Raw genomic sequence first — 15,399 nt, forward strand, 5'->3', positions numbered from 1 at the left:
TTTCCTGCTTCTCGATATGCTGCCTGACTGGCTGTGCTTGCTCAGCGCCACACGTTTTGACTCTGATCTCCAGCATCTGCAGTCCTCATTTTTTTTCTCCTGGCTGACCTAATGCTCTGGCTTCAACCTGCACCCCCTCTCCCTGCCAATTGCATTTAAATGATCTGAAGAGATCAGAAACAGAAACAGAAATTACTGGCAAAATTTAGCAGGCCTGACAGCATTTGTCAGGAGAAAATAAAGCTGTAACAAGTACTTGGGTAAGCATTCAATATGTCATAACATTTGAGTCAATGTGCCTGGTGCTGGAAGGTTGGACAAGTAAAGATTCAGTATAGCTTTGGGGGTACAGATTTGATGGGCCAAAGGACCTGTTCTGTATGGTATGATTTGAAATGGACCCAACTTTCTCCATGGAGAAAGTGAGGTCTGCAGATCAGAGCTGAAAATGTGTTGCTGGAAAAGTGCAGCAGGTCAGGCAGCATCCAAGGAACAGGAGATTCGACGTTTCCAGCATAAGCCCTTCTTCAGGAATCTGAAGAATTTTCTCCATACCTCATCACAGAATAACCTTCCCTCCTTCACCCCCAACTTGCCCCAGGGAACAATTTAATGAATCTTTGCTGTTACTGCCTACAACACAAGTACATTTTGAGAAACAACGTGGAGACCAAACTTTCACATATTACTATAGATGTGCTTTCACCAAGCCACTGTACAATTAGTGAGTTTTGAGAATTCTTTATTCCTGAATTCACAACGACAACAACGATAAACAAATGTTGGATTTGCCAGCAATACTTCGATATCAAGAATGAATGAAAAACACCTGATCACAGGTCAAAGAAACCTCTAATTATGTAAATCTTTAATATTTTCTCATCAGCATGTATACATTAATATGATCCATCTTTTGGGATAGCAGCCTCAATTAATGCTTCATTTTAATTGAGTCAATGACAGGTGCATGCTAAACTTTCTTAATGAAACACCATTTAAGCTGAAAAATCATTAGAATCAGGAACCGTCTCTGCACTTCAGAAATTCATTCTTCTGAAGCACTTTGACATGATACGGAGAACGAATTAAGTGCTATAAGATACAAGTCTTAATGCATCTGGCAAACAGTGCGATCCTCTGCCAGGATATGTGGCTGCCAGACTTTAAATGATTTCAAATTTTGAATGGTGTAGTATTACCACCTGCTGGAAGATAAATAGTAGTACAAGTAAGAACTCATGCTATTTATCACAATTAAATCGTTAAGAGTCAGCATGGCTTTAAGCAGGGGAGGTCTTGTCTCACAAATTTTGAAGAAGTCACAAAACTGATTGAAGAAGGAAAAACGGTGGCTGCAGTCCACATGGACTTTAGTAAGGCTTTTGAATAGGTTCCTGATGGTAAGCTGATCCAAAAGTTCAAATGACATGGAATCCATGGTGAGTTGGCAAGCTGGATATAAACTGACTTGAGCTGAAAATGTGTTGCTGGAAAAGCACAGCATGTCTGGCAGCATCCAAGGAACAGGAGATTCGACGTTTCGGGCATAAGCCCTTCTTCAGGAATCCAGCAACACATTTTCAGCTCTGATCTCCAGCATCTGCAGACCTCACTTTCTCCTATAAACTGACTTGGCCATAGAAAACAAAGGGTAATTGTGTGGATGTATTTCCTTCTGACGGGAGGTCTATTACCAGTGGTGTTCCGCAAGGATCAGTGCAAGGCCCTCTGTTGTTTGTAACATGTACATGATTTAGATGAAAATGTTGATGGCCTGCTTACTAAGTTTGCACATGACACAAAAATTGGTGGAGTTGCGGATAGCGAGGAAGGATATCAAAGGATACAGCGGGGTATAGATCAGATGGAAAGTTTGGTGGAGAAATGACAAATAGAGTTTAAGCTGGGCAAGTGTGAAGTGATCAGGATTTCGATTTATTGTCACATGTACATAAAAGTACAGTGGAAAGTGTTTTTCACATGTAAATGCAAAGTGTCACCATGCTCTAACACTATCTTGTAACACTGAACATAATGAAAGATTTTGCTGCAATAGAATTCATCTTCCTCTTTCTTCATGTCCCTCCTCTGCCTCTTCTCCACATGTTGCTTGACATCAGCTGGACTCTCTGAATCACTACCCTAATTGCCAAATTTGATCTGGAGCCATGAACATGGTCTCATACCTCCTGTTCCCCACCTGATGCGCCTCCAGACACTGCTGCCAGTTGCTAGTTACTGGGCTCTAGGTCAAAAGCAAATGAAAGTGATTTTGTAAATGGCAGGACCTTCACCTGCATTAACATGTGGATGGATTGTGGGGTTCAATTTCATAGCTCCCTAGATGTGACAATACAAGTGGATGAGGTAAAGAAGGTGTAAGGGATGCTTACGTTCATCAGTTAGATCACTGAATACAAGGCATGCTGCAACTATGTAAGACTTTAGTCAGGTCACATTTGGATTACTGGGTACAATTCAGTGACCAGAACTGTAAGATGCAGATTTACAAGGATTGGTGAGACAAACTTGGATTGTTTGAGTGGAGGCAGCTGAGAGGTCACTAGAGAGATATAACATTTCAGACATCAATAAGGTAGTGAGTTTTGAAAACATGTGTAGCTCAAGTTGAGGTTCTGGATATAGGTTTGCTCATTAAGCTGGAAGGTTCAGTTCCAGATGTTTCATCACCATACTAGGTAATATCAGTGAGCTGCCAGCTGAAGCACTGGTGGCATGGCGTGCTTTCTATTTACACATTTAGGTTTCCTTGGATTGGTGATGCTATTTCCTGTTCTTTTTCTCAGGGGTGGTAAATGGGATCCAAGTCAATGTGTTTGTTGATGGCATCCCAACTGGAACTCTATGCTTCTAGGAATTCTCACACATGCTATTTGACTTGTCCTAGGATGGATGTGTTGTCCCCATCCAAGTGGTGTCCTTCCTAAGGATACTAATGAGAGTGGGTCATGTCTTTTTGTGGCTAGTTGATGTTCATGTAACTCGATGGCTAGTTTTCTGCCTGTATGCTTAATATATTTGCTACAGCTCTTGCAAGGTATTTTGTAAATGACATCAGTTTTGTTTGTTGTCTGTAGAGGGTCTTTCAAGTTGGTGGGCCACCATGATGCCGAGAGGTTCGAGTAGTCTGGCAGTCCTTTGAGATGTCTTTGATGTAGAGGAGTGTGCCATTGTGCAGAATACTTTCCTTGTTACCCATCCTTTTTGGAGTACACTGTATAGGTGATTTTCCTCAGTTCTTCATAGTTCCTACATACTGCAGTGTGGGGTGGCTCATTGAAATGTTCTAATGCAGCTTCGTTTGTGGATGATTGCTTCTGTAGTTCATTATTTGTCTATATGTATTTTCCTGTAAACGCTGGCTTGAAGTTCCCTTTGGCTGTTCACTCTGTGACATCTAGGAATGTCTAAACAAAGCATAAAATTCACTGAAGAGGAAGAAAACGAAAACGACGACGACGACAACTGCCATTACTCAATGTCGCAGTAGTGAACAGCCAATGGCAAACTTCAAACCAGTGTAGGAATAGCACTCAAAAACATTCTGCAATCAATTTATTTCCAAGAATTAACATCAACATTTCCAATACAACCAGAAAAAGTGCAGCTTTAAGCAAATTTAACTAGTTAAATATACTTTAATCTGAGTACTTCCAGCATCTTTATACACTTGCCAGGTCCACAGGTGCACACTTAATTCTTACAAAATGGCCAGGAATACATGATGAACTATGTATAGTCTCAGAGCACATCTCAAAACTTTAAAAAAATGTCTGCATATTGCATTCGATTCTGTTAGTTTGAGTAGCAATTTTACAAATTCCTTGAAATCAGGTGAAAAACCTCCAAACTTTATTTACTGAATAAACAAAAAACTCTGCATAAATAAATAAGTAATGCAACTCAAAAAAGGAGGTAACTCTGATAAGGCAATCCAATACTTATTCACAACATATCTAATCACCACAAAAATAATACAAAACTGCAATACTCTTCTCTGGATGATAACCAGATTATTTTTCCTTGCCGCCTTTCACTTGGTGCTAAGTATTTGCATCCTTCCAGGATTAATGTTGTCAACAGCAAATGTTATCAATCCCTGCAACTCTTCAGGTCCAGTGCTGCCATTTTACCCAAGCTTTGAATCACATCATCCAACCTTCTGAAAATGTATAATTGCCATTGATGCATATTAAACACTTGCTCCTTCCCAAGAGCCCTGAAGGTTACTATCAGTGGCTCATATACCTGTTCTAACTGGGCTGGATAATGGCTCATCCACAACCAAACGTTAAGCACAAGTTTGTATCTACACTGCTGACTACTTGTTTAAAGAGGAGATCAGTTCAAGAGAAAATATTAAAACCACAACCTTATTCCATTGAAACCTCATTGACAGACACTTAGAAAACAGGAATGAGACTTTATTGGCATTTTAAACAAATATACAATTTACAGGTAAGGCAGAAATGTAAACAGAAGATCACTAAAAGGGGATGCGTATTAATCTTCTGTCCTCTGGAGATAGAGAAGTGATGCAACGTCAGCACATTTGACATTCTGGTGTTCCTCGTTATTTCTTGCCTGATTTCTTAATACCTGCAGAACCTGCAAAAGGATTTAAAAATAGACTGTAAACTGGAAGCCTTGGTACAGTTTGTTCTTTTCTTCCCCTGGCCCCAACCATTTCCTGTTCTCATTTTCCTACTCATTACTGGGGTACAGTTGGCCACTAATAGCTCACCAGTAACACGTCACACATTGAGCACAAGATGGTCATTGGAACCTGGTCCTGCCATTGGAGCATTACAACTCAGCCCAATCCCACCCACACATCGAACCAACTCAACTGCAGCAATCTGAACCTTGCCCTTTTGGGATGAGATAACTTTTTGGGAACAATATTACTCAGTGCTACCAGGAGAATTCTCATGGCTCAGGATTGGTGTGTCATGAAAACGTATCAGGTTCACTAATATTCTACCAGAAAGCATGTCAGGTCTGTTATTCCAACCCCACACCTGAAAAGCCAGGACTGAGGCATTCAAGTCAGGTGACTGACCTATACAGGAAATTCAGGTAAGATCTACACAAGGCCAATGTCAGCAGGAGGTAGTACCAAACTGAGCTTGAGACCCACACTAACTACATTGGCACCCGTTTGTGGCATGGCTTACATGACATAACAGGCTATAAAGTGAAGTCAAACAGAATTGTGGGTAACAGTAATTCCCTACCCAATGAGCTCAATACAAAAGTCTGGTTGAAGATTTGTAGCTCGGGTGTCCATTGTTGTGGTTCTGTTTGCCGAGCTGGAAGTTTTTGCTGCAAACGTTTCGTTCCCTGGCTAGGGAACATCAGTGCTATTGGAGCCTCCTGTGAAGCGCTGCTTTGATGTTTCTTCCGGTATTTATAGTGGTTTGTTCTTGCCGCTTCCGGGTGTCAGTTTCAGCTGTAGTAGTTTGTATGTGGGGTCCAGGTCGATGTGTCTGTTGATGGAGTTTGTGGATGAATGCCATGCCTCTAGGAATTCCCTGGCTGTTCTCTGTCTGGCTTGTCCTATGATGGTAGTGTTTTCCCAGTCAAATTCATGTTCCTGGTTGTCTGAGTGTACGGCTACTAGGGATAGCTGGTCGTGTCGTTTTGTGGCTAGCTGATGTTCATGGATGCGGATTGTTAGCTGTCTTCCTGTTTGTCCTATATAGTGTTTTGTGCAGTCCTTGCATGGTATTTTGTAAACTACGTTGGTTTGGCTCGTGCTGGCTATTGGCTCCTTTGTTCTAGTGAGTTGTTGTCTGAGTGTGGAAGTTGGCTTGTGTGCTGTTATGAGTCCTAAGGGTCGCAGTAGTCTGGCTGTCAGTTCTGAGACGCTCCTGACGTATGGTAGTGTGGCTAGTCCTTTTGGTTGTGGCATGTCCTCGTTCCGTGGTCTCTCTCTTAGGCATCTGGTGATAAAGTTACGTGGGTATCCGTTTTTGGCGAATACCTTGTATAGGTGTTCCTCTTCCTCTTTTCGCAGTTCTGGTGTACTGCAGTGTGTTGTGGCTCTTTTGAATAGTGTCCTGATGCAGCTTCGTAGCTCAATACAATCTACACTCACTTTGAACAGAAGGTCAGCAAAACAATATCACCTATCCCATCTTTTCACTGTACCTCAGTACATGTGACAACAATAACTCAGATCAAGCTACTCCTCAAAAACTGCTATAAAAGTCTAATCTACAAAACTTGATGAACCACCTTTATCATTGCTGCAGTAGCTAAGCCAAAGACAAGTCCTGATTTGTTAACCCTTCAACAACCTGACACTTGGGAACTTGTGTCAAAACTGGGAGAGATGTCTCACACACTAGTCAAGCACCAACCCAAACAAACAGTCATATGCACAGACCCCTACCTTACAACCAATGGCCCAAACTCTTTCAAAGCTATCACCGGCTACGTTGTACAGGCAGCAGGACAGGTACTAAAAGTAGCAACGCAGTGCTACACAGTCAGGAAGGTGTCCTCAGCATTGACTTTGGACACAATAAAGTCGCATGGTATCATAGTGAGGGGTATTAGCAGATTTTCTTGCCGAGCAAGTGAGGCTGTGGCAAAATCATAATCCATATTGATCACCACCTGGAAGAAGCTCTGCATTTAGAAAGAGGAACAGAACGTACTCTGGGTGGAAACTGTCCTGTCTAGCACAAAGTGGCTCAGCAGCACTATTGCTGACTGAAACCTAAAAGATTGTCTGCTGCGCTGGCCTACACGAGCTGGTGAGGGAACCAGAGGCAAGACTTGCTTGATATCATCCTTCAAAATCCATCTGTCACAGATAAATTTGTCTACCACAGTGCAGATAGAAGAGATCACTGCACTGTTCTCACTGAGACTACCTCGTTATCCCAAACCAAGGACATGCATCCAATTGTGCTGCGAGGCACTACCAGCAGGACAAGTGAGATATTTTTGGGCAATCGTGGCACCTCATTACTGTGCATTTGAGGCACTGTAAAGTGAACAACTACAGAACTTTATTCGGCCACAATCCATAATTTCAAGGCCTGGCATGTTCCTCACTCCCTTATTAATGACAGAACCAATGAGATGCCTAGGATAACATGCCAGGAACTGCACCAACATACCAAGTGGACATCTCTCGTTGTGCAAGGCTACAACAATGCACCCTAGACTGAGCCAAGCGATCCCACAGACACGTCAAAGCTGTCCCATCTTTTAAATCTTATCATGAATGGCAGTTGATGATTTAAACAATTAACCAGAGGAGATTCAAAATCCTTGAACTCCCTTCCTAACTGCATTGCAAGTTGCGAGTAACATACAAATCCTCTGTAGAATAGACAGAGGATTTGTAAATCTAGTAGAAGTAAAGCATTTTATATACAGAAACACCTTGAGGTGAGAGAGGGGGAAGATGGAAGAACTCTAGACAGAACAGGGAAAGCCATAACAGGAGCAGAATTAGGCCACTCAGCCCATCGATCATGGATAACATGCTTCTCAATCCAGCTCTCATGGCTTCACCTCAACCTTTGATCCCCTTACCAATTGAAAACCTAACTACCTGTGTCTTAAATACACTCAGTGACTCAGTGTCACAGAGTGATCTGAAGGCTGAGTTCTACAGATTCACCACATTGGCTCAAGAAACCGCTGATCTCAGTTCTAAAGGCTTGGCCCTTGACTCAGTTAATACTCTTGCGTACCTAGTCTCTCTTCCTTAGTGGAAGCATCTTCACATTCACTATCTAGACCCCTCAGTTTTTTGTACATTTCAAAGAGGCTCCCCTCATCCTTCTAAACAATGAGTACAGACCTCAAGTCCTCAATCGCTCCTCATTATGACAAGACCTTCATCCCAAGGATCATTGTTGTGAAACTTCTCTGGACCTCTTCAATGTCAGCACATCCTTCCTTTGATACAGGGCCCAAAACTGCTCACAATACTCCAAATAAGGTCTGAGCAGAGCCTTACACAGCCTCAGCAGTACATCCCTGCTTTTGTATTCATGTCAGGTGAATTGCCCAAATTAAGTTGCCCATATACTGTCAGGTGCATTAGTCAGGGCTAAATATAGGGTAGGGGAATGGATCTGGGTGGGTTACTCTTCAGAGGATTGGTGTGGACTTGTTGGGCTGAAGGGCCTGTTTCCATGCTGTGGGTAATCTAATCAAATTAAGACTAACCTTGCATTTCCCTTCACAACTGCCAACTGAACCAACATTTTAACCCTAAGAAAATCCTGATCTAGGATGTGGGCTTCAGATTAGTTATTTAGAACGGATCACATCCATTGACTCTCTCTTGCCTAAGATGTTTGTTACTTCCTGAAAGAATTCTAAGATTTGGAGGCATGACCATCCCTTCCTGAAATTTTGCTTACTCAGTCTTTTTACCATTCACCTTCAAGTTCTTTGCAATCTTCTTTTTATACTGGAACCTAAACTTTTACCGATGATTGAGCTCAGGCTAATTGACCATTTAGTCATTACATTAGCCATTTAGTGAACTGAATATTTTTTCTAAAATGCCCCCAAAACCAAAAAGGTTGCTGCCTTGCATCCTCAGAGACTGATCCACAAGATGAGGTCAAACCAAGGTCAAAATCAAATGAGGATTAATATTTACCTTAGTCTATCTCTGTCTCACTAAATCAAAAACAGCTCCAGCATTGAGATCTCACAAATTTACCATATGGATATTGGTTTGGATTATTATGATCAACCGGACTCTTTCATATTGAATTATCTCTCGCAATGTTCAGTCCAAACAAGCCCATTATTAAAGGTATTGCTTGACTACCCCTACTACCAGGGGGTTTCAAAACAGCATTGCAGAACCTTGTGAAAACAAAACATTCAGATTCCTGTCCATGGGGAAAGAGCTCCATCCTCAATGGGTTTATGGAATAAAGGCTCACTTTCCTCATCCGTCATATGCTGTTGATATATGAGAGTTAATTTAAATGATTCACTAGAAATTGTGACGTTTTCTGAATCTCATGACAATCAGGTTACTCACCGAGTGGTCCTTTGCCTGAAGCTTTTGCTTTCAACTCGTCAAGCTTTCTCTGCTCCTCCTTCTGTTTCTGTTTGAAAGCAATGTCATCCTGTGCAGGTAAGATTGTTACTCAGATTGTGTTTTATCAAATTCTGAAAATGCCTGCTATAAAGTAATGCAACTCAGCTAAAATTAACAACTCATTCTTTGCACAAAAAAAGAACTTATCCATGCCTTCACCTCAGACTTGAAGTTCTTACCTTGTTGATCATTCATTCTCTAAATTCTTACCTTTCCCAAATTCTACCAGATATCCTCTCGTATTTAGAGGCATCAGGCTGCAAATTATCTCTTGACACCCTTACTACAGTTAAAATTTTTGATCTTCTCTATAAATCTATGACTGCTGCATTCTTTAGATCCCAAACTGAGTATTAACACATTATTGACAGCTCTTGCTTGGCTTATGCCTTACGCCTTATCTATTTGGAACTTCCAGTTATACATCATTGTAAACTTTAAGAAATCTCTGCAGAAACAAGCTTTCAATGTCAATTTTGGGTCATTCTCTTCAATATTTCATCCAACTTGCCCATCTTCATGTCTGAACTCAAGTATCAACAACCTATTTGACCAATGTGGATCACAATACACAATATTAACTTTATGAAAAGAACAGTAGACTCTTGGTTACAATTTGCTCAGCAATAGCCCCAAGGCTAACTTGCAGTGCTAATCATCAGTCATACCAATTACTGTTACTTCTGTGATGATTCTACAAGAGGTCACTTTGATGTTCTAGAATTGAAAAATATCTCCGGCAAAACAATCGGTTGGTTGATCCTATAGAACTGCCACAATATATTCAATACTTGAGCAGAAAGTTGTTATTTTTAAAAAAGGATTTAAACAGAAACAAGTTCTCACAGCAGTCAATCAAGGCTATTGGTAAGTGCTTAGTGTTGTGCTTAAATAAAGACATTTAAGAGAAGCTAACTTTGTTCAATATACTATGAACAATTCTATTTCAGTCACCACATTCAGTATGGTCTATAACTTCATTCTCCCAAAAATTCCCAGACTGCTCCAGAAGAATAGAGCAGTCATTTAAGGCAAACACTACAGCCAAACCCAATAGGTAATGCAATGAACAAAGAACCAATTTAATTAACAAATAAAAATTCTGACCTTAAGTGAAATAAAGAAAAAACATCACAGATATTCGTCAGATCAAGAGGGTATAAGGGTAAACCCAAAACAGTTAAACCATAAATGCTTAGGTACACATTATCAAATTGCGACCCTTTCAGGGGATGATCAATGCCAGTCTCTCAGAACAGAGTATACAGGGCAGATCCTGCGATAAGGTGCAAAAGGAAGAAATTAAGAAAACATGAGAACAGTGTATGAGGGTAGAGGAGAGATCAGGGTCCCAATAAATAATGCAGTAGACTCAAAGGGCCATGGTCTACTCCAATTCCTATCTCTTACTCATGCATGTGAATAGATGATAAAATGCTACAAGTAGTCTTTCTTGGGTGATCATTGTTGAAATGGTTATTCTTGCCAATACCTACATTTGTAGGTATCACTGTCATGGTTAAGTGGCATAAGTGTTTAACTGATGAAAACAATCTGCAATGGGCTGCAATACTAGATCATTGCAAAACATCATGCCACTATTTCAACTTCTGGCAAATTCAGAACCAGTGATCATGCATTAAAAAGATTACAGACCTCATCCATTTCCTTATTTGATTTTTTAGGCTGTTTCAGTGGTTTCTTCTTGCCTCCTATATACACAAAGAAAACAAAATAAATATACAAACAGAATAGAAGCGTCATAAGCTCAGATTAAAAGAAAGTATTGTAGATATAGAAATAAAAGTAGAAATTACTTGAAAGCACTCAGGAGGTTAAGCAGCATATGCATCAAGAGAACTAGCTAATGATTCCTGAGGGGGACCAGTCATCAGAACTGATGATATCAACATGAAGAATTTGGACTTTAAGTAATTGCTGCCCATTGGGAAATGCTTTTTTTTAAAATATAAAAAGGGCCTTCCAATTTATTTGACTCATTATCTTCGATTTACAGTTGGTGCCTTTACCTTTATCAAAATAAAAACCCACTCCATGGCTTGAGCACATCTAGGGACTCAGTGCAGTACTCTCAAACAGCTGCACATTAGAAGCTGCTGCAGATATAATGTTAAACCAATCCTGCTTGGGTAGACAGAGACAACACCTATGCAAATGGAGAGAGCCACCCTGTCTTTCTCAAAAACACTGCTGAAACAGCTTTATTGGTTATCTATGAAGTTACTGCCTGAAAACATTGTGGTCATTTGGATACATTGCAACCAGATCTACGGTTAAGCAATTAATTGGTTATGAAGCATTTTGAATATATTGCAAAAGACACTTACCAGCAACTTGCAATGTTTTATGCACATAAAAAGCACAAATTCAATCTCATTCTTTTTATGAATTATTGGCTTATCATAACTAATACAATACAGAATCAAGAGGATACTAATGTGGATTTTCTAGTGTCAATTTTTTAAAGCTTAAGCACCAAATTGGCAAAAAGACAAGTCACACAGGCCTTAAGTGACAGTTCAGCAAGACAGCAGAACTCACAACCAGGTTACAAAGCCACCAAGGTTGAATCAAGACCCGCTCCAGGATTTGATGAAAATGTGCACCATATTGGGAATTTGCCAGCCTGTATGTTCATCCAATACACCCAAGTACAGGCAGCAAAAAGAGATACGACTGTTTAGGCAAGCTACTGATGATAACACTTTCCTACCGCAACCAAGCACAATAATCAGGGACCAGGACTCTATGGTCACCAGCATCTCCTTATGAAGAGTATAATTACACTAGTGAAGGTTGGAGCATGTTCATATCAAAATATTTCAACATAAAGACTTCCCACTTACCATCAGTATGGTTTTCACAAATATCTTCCCACCCTACCCCAAAATAAAACTCCCATAGCAGAAGGATGGTCATATCTATAACGATATTTATTTTAGTGCTGTCAGTGAAGCAGAAGCCCAAAAGTGGAGGGAATGGGGCGGGGGGGCGGGGGGGGGGGGGGGGGTGGGAGGGAATGGGGCGGGGGGGGGTGGGAGGGAATGGGGCAGGGTGTGCAGGAGGGATGGGGTGGGGGGGGGGGTGTGCGGGAGGGAGAGGGCGGGGGGGTGTGCGGGAGGGATGGGGCGGGGGTGGGTGTGCGGGAGGGATGGGGCGGGGGTGGGTGTGCGGGAGGGATGGGGCGGGGGTGGGTGTGCGGGAGGGATAGGGCGGGGGTGGGTGTGCGGGAGGGATAGGGCGGGGGTGGGTGTGCAGGAGGGATAGGGCGGGGGGGGTGTGCAGGAGGGATAGGGCGGGGGGGTGTGCGGGAGGGATAGGGCAGGGAGGTGGTGCGGGAGGGATAGGGCTGGGGGAGGTGGTGCGGGAGGGATAGGGCTGGGGGGGTGGGGGTGCGGGAGGGATAGGGCTGGGGGGTGGGGGTGCGGGAGGGATAGGGCTGGGGGGTGGGGGTGCGGGAGGGATAGGGCTGGGGGGTGGGGGTGCGGGAGGGATAGGGCTGGGGGGGGGTGTGCAGGAGGGATAGGGCGGGGGGGTGTGCAGGAGGGATAGGGCGGGGGGGGGTGTGCAGGAGGGATAGGGCGGGGGGGGTGTGCAGGAGGGATAGGGCGGGGGGGGTGTGCAGGAGGGATAGGGCAGGGGGGTGTGCAGGAGGGATAGGGCAGGGGGGTGTGCAGGAGGGATAGGGCTGGGGGAGGTGGTGCGGGAGGGATAGGGCTGGGGGGGTGGGGGTGCGGGAGGGATAGGGCTGGGGGGGGTGGGGGTGCGGGAGGGATAGGGCTGGGGGGGTGGGGGTGCGGGAGGGATAGGGCTGGGGGGGGTGGGAGGGCTGGGGGGGGGTGGGAGGGATAGGGCGGGGGGGTGGGTGTGCGGGAGGGTGGGTGTGCGGGAGGGATAGGGCTGGGGGGGGTGTGCAGGAGGGATAGTGCTGGGGGGGTGTGCAGGAGGGATAGGGCTGGGGGGGTGGGTGTGCGGGAGGGATAGGGCTGGGGGGGGTGGGTGTGCGGGAGGGATAGGGCTGGGGGGGTGGGTGTGCGGGAGGGATAGGGCTGGGGGGGTGGGTGTGCGGGAGGGATAGGGCTGGGGGTGTGTGCAGGAGGGATAGGGCTGGGGGGGGTGGGAGGGATAGGGCGGGGGGGTGGGTGTGCGGGAGGGATAGGGCGGGAGGAGGTGGTGTGGGAGGGATAGGGCTGGGGGGGGTGTGCGGGAGGGATAGGGCTGGGGGGGGGGTGTGCGGGAGGGATAGGGCTGGGGGGGGGTGTGCGGGAGGGATAGGGCTGGGGGGGGTGTGCGGGAGGGATAGGGCTGGGGGGGGGTGTGCGGGAGGGATAGGGCTGGGGGGGGTGTGCGGGAGGGATAGGGCTGGGGGGGGTGTGCGGGAGGGATAGGGCTGGGGGGGGGTGTGCGGGAGGGATAGGGCTGGGGGGGGTGTGCGGGAGGGATAGGGCTGGGGGGGGTGTGCGGGAGGGATAGGGCTGGGGGGGGTGTGCGGGAGGGATAGGGCTGGGGGGGTGTGCGGGAGGGATAGGGCTGGGGGGGTGTGTGTGCGGGAGGGATAGGGCTGGGGGGGTGGGTGTGCGGGAGGGATAGGGCTGGGGGGGTGGGTGTGCGGGAGGGATAGGGCTGGGGGGGGCGTGCGGGAGGGATAGGGCTGGGGGGGTGGGTGTGCGGGAGGGATAGGGCTGGGGGGGGCGTGCGGGAGGGATAGGGCTGGGGGGGGGGGTGTGCGGGAGGGATAGGGCTGGGGGGGGGGGTGTGCGGGAGGGATAGGGCTGGGGGGGGGGGTGTGCGGGAGGGATAGGGCTGGGGGGGGGGGGTGTGCGGGAGGGATAGGGCTGGGGGGGTGGGTGTGCGGGAGGGATAGGGCTGGGGGGGTGGGTGTGCGGGAGGGATAGGGCTGGGGGGGTGGGTGTGCGGGAGGGATAGGGCTGGGGGGGGCGTGCGGGAGGGATAGGGCTGGGGGGGTGGGTGTGCGGGAGGGATAGGGCTGGGGGGGGCGTGCGGGAGGGATAGGGCTGGGGGGGGGGGTGTGCGGGAGGGATAGGGCTGGGGGGGGGGGGTGTGCGGGAGGGATAGGGCTGGGGGGGGGGGTGTGCGGGAGGGATAGGGCTGGGGGGGGGGGTGTGCGGGAGGGATAGGGCTGGGGGGGGGGGGTGTGCGGGAGGGATAGGGCTGGGGGGGGGGTGTGCAGACTAAATGGGCGGCTCCTCTTTCACAGACACAGCACCACGTGGGAGCTCACAGGAGGCACTCAGCCGCCGGGAGAGGCGGCCAACACCGCTCCAAACCAGCTTCCCACAGCCGGATCATTAACACCCCCCGCCACTCCTTACCTTCCCGGCCGGACATCTTACCCACTCTCTGCCTCTATCTCCGCAACCACCGGCCACTGCAGCAGGACCCCGGAAATAGGCGCCTCTTACACCCGCCTGTCCGGCCCGCTTCAAGCCACGTGACCGAGCGCAGCGCCACCTACTGGCGCTCGAGCTCCTGCTGCAGCTGTTGCTTTGTGAGGCTGTGCCCAGGTAACTCCATGCCAATGATGACTCCCTGCCCAGGTGACTCCCTACCCAGGTAACTCCCTGTCCAGTTAACTCTCTACCCAGGTGACACCCTGCCCAGGTGACTCCCTACCCAGGTGACCCCCTGCCCAGTTAACTCTCTACCTAGGTGCCTTCCTGTTCAGGTAATTCTCAACCCAGATGACTCCTTGCCCAGGTGGCTTCCTGCCCGGGTAACTACCTAGGTAACTCTCTACCCAGGTGGCTTCATGTCCAGCTAATTCTCTACCCAGGTGACTCCCTAGGAGAAAGTGAGGACTGCAGATGCTGGAGATCAGAGTTGAAAAGTGTGGTGCTGGAAAAGTGCAACAGGCCAGGCAGCATCCGATGAGCAAGAGAATCGATGTTTCAGGCATAAGCCCTTCATCAGGAATGTAGATTTCTCCAGCTTCCTCATTTCCCCTCTCCCCACCTTATCTCAGTCCCAACCCTAGATTCAACACCGCCCTCTTGACCTACAACCTTCTTCCCGACCTCTCCGCTCCCACCCCCACCCACTGTCTGGCCCATCACCCTCACCCTCAACTCCTTCCACCGATCGCATTCCCAGCGCCCTGCCCCAAATCCCCCCCCCCCTCCCCTTTTATCTCAGCTGGCTTGGCACACCAGCCTCATTCCTGAAGAAGGGCTTATGCCCAAAACGTCAATTCTCCTGCTCCTTGGATGCTGCCTGGCCTGCTGCGCTTTTCCAGCAACACACTTTTC

General features: G+C 46.8%; 1 protein-coding gene across 1 annotated transcript; it reads right to left on the minus strand.

Annotated features, from left to right (window-relative positions):
• Positions 1 to 4,424: 4,424 nt before the first annotated feature.
• Positions 4,425 to 14,568, minus strand: tma7 (translation machinery associated 7 homolog). Its single transcript, XM_060835105.1, has 4 exons — positions 14,467 to 14,568; positions 10,769 to 10,824; positions 9,053 to 9,140; positions 4,425 to 4,629 (listed from the first exon to the last, which is right to left on the minus strand). Exons 1-4 carry the CDS (start codon positions 14,480 to 14,482, stop codon positions 4,595 to 4,597), a joined length of 195 nt encoding a protein of 64 aa, XP_060691088.1. The 5' UTR covers positions 14,483 to 14,568; the 3' UTR covers positions 4,425 to 4,594.
• Between the last annotated feature and the right edge of the window lie 831 nt (positions 14,569 to 15,399).

Source organism: Hemiscyllium ocellatum, chromosome 14, assembly GCF_020745735.1.
Source record: "Hemiscyllium ocellatum isolate sHemOce1 chromosome 14, sHemOce1.pat.X.cur, whole genome shotgun sequence".
Taxonomy (NCBI): domain Eukaryota; kingdom Metazoa; phylum Chordata; class Chondrichthyes; order Orectolobiformes; family Hemiscylliidae; genus Hemiscyllium; species Hemiscyllium ocellatum.

What these genes read in the sequence shown, in the direction of transcription:
- tma7 (XM_060835105.1), bottom strand. An exon ending in CAAATAAGGAAATGGATGAG is followed by an intron (nt 9,141 to 10,768) that starts GTCTGTAATCTT and finishes TTACCTGCACAG; the next exon opens with GATGACATTGCTTTCAAACA. An exon ending in TTCAGGCAAAGGACCACTCG is followed by an intron (nt 4,630 to 9,052) that starts GTGAGTAACCTG and finishes ATCCTTTTGCAG; the next exon opens with GTTCTGCAGGTATTAAGAAA.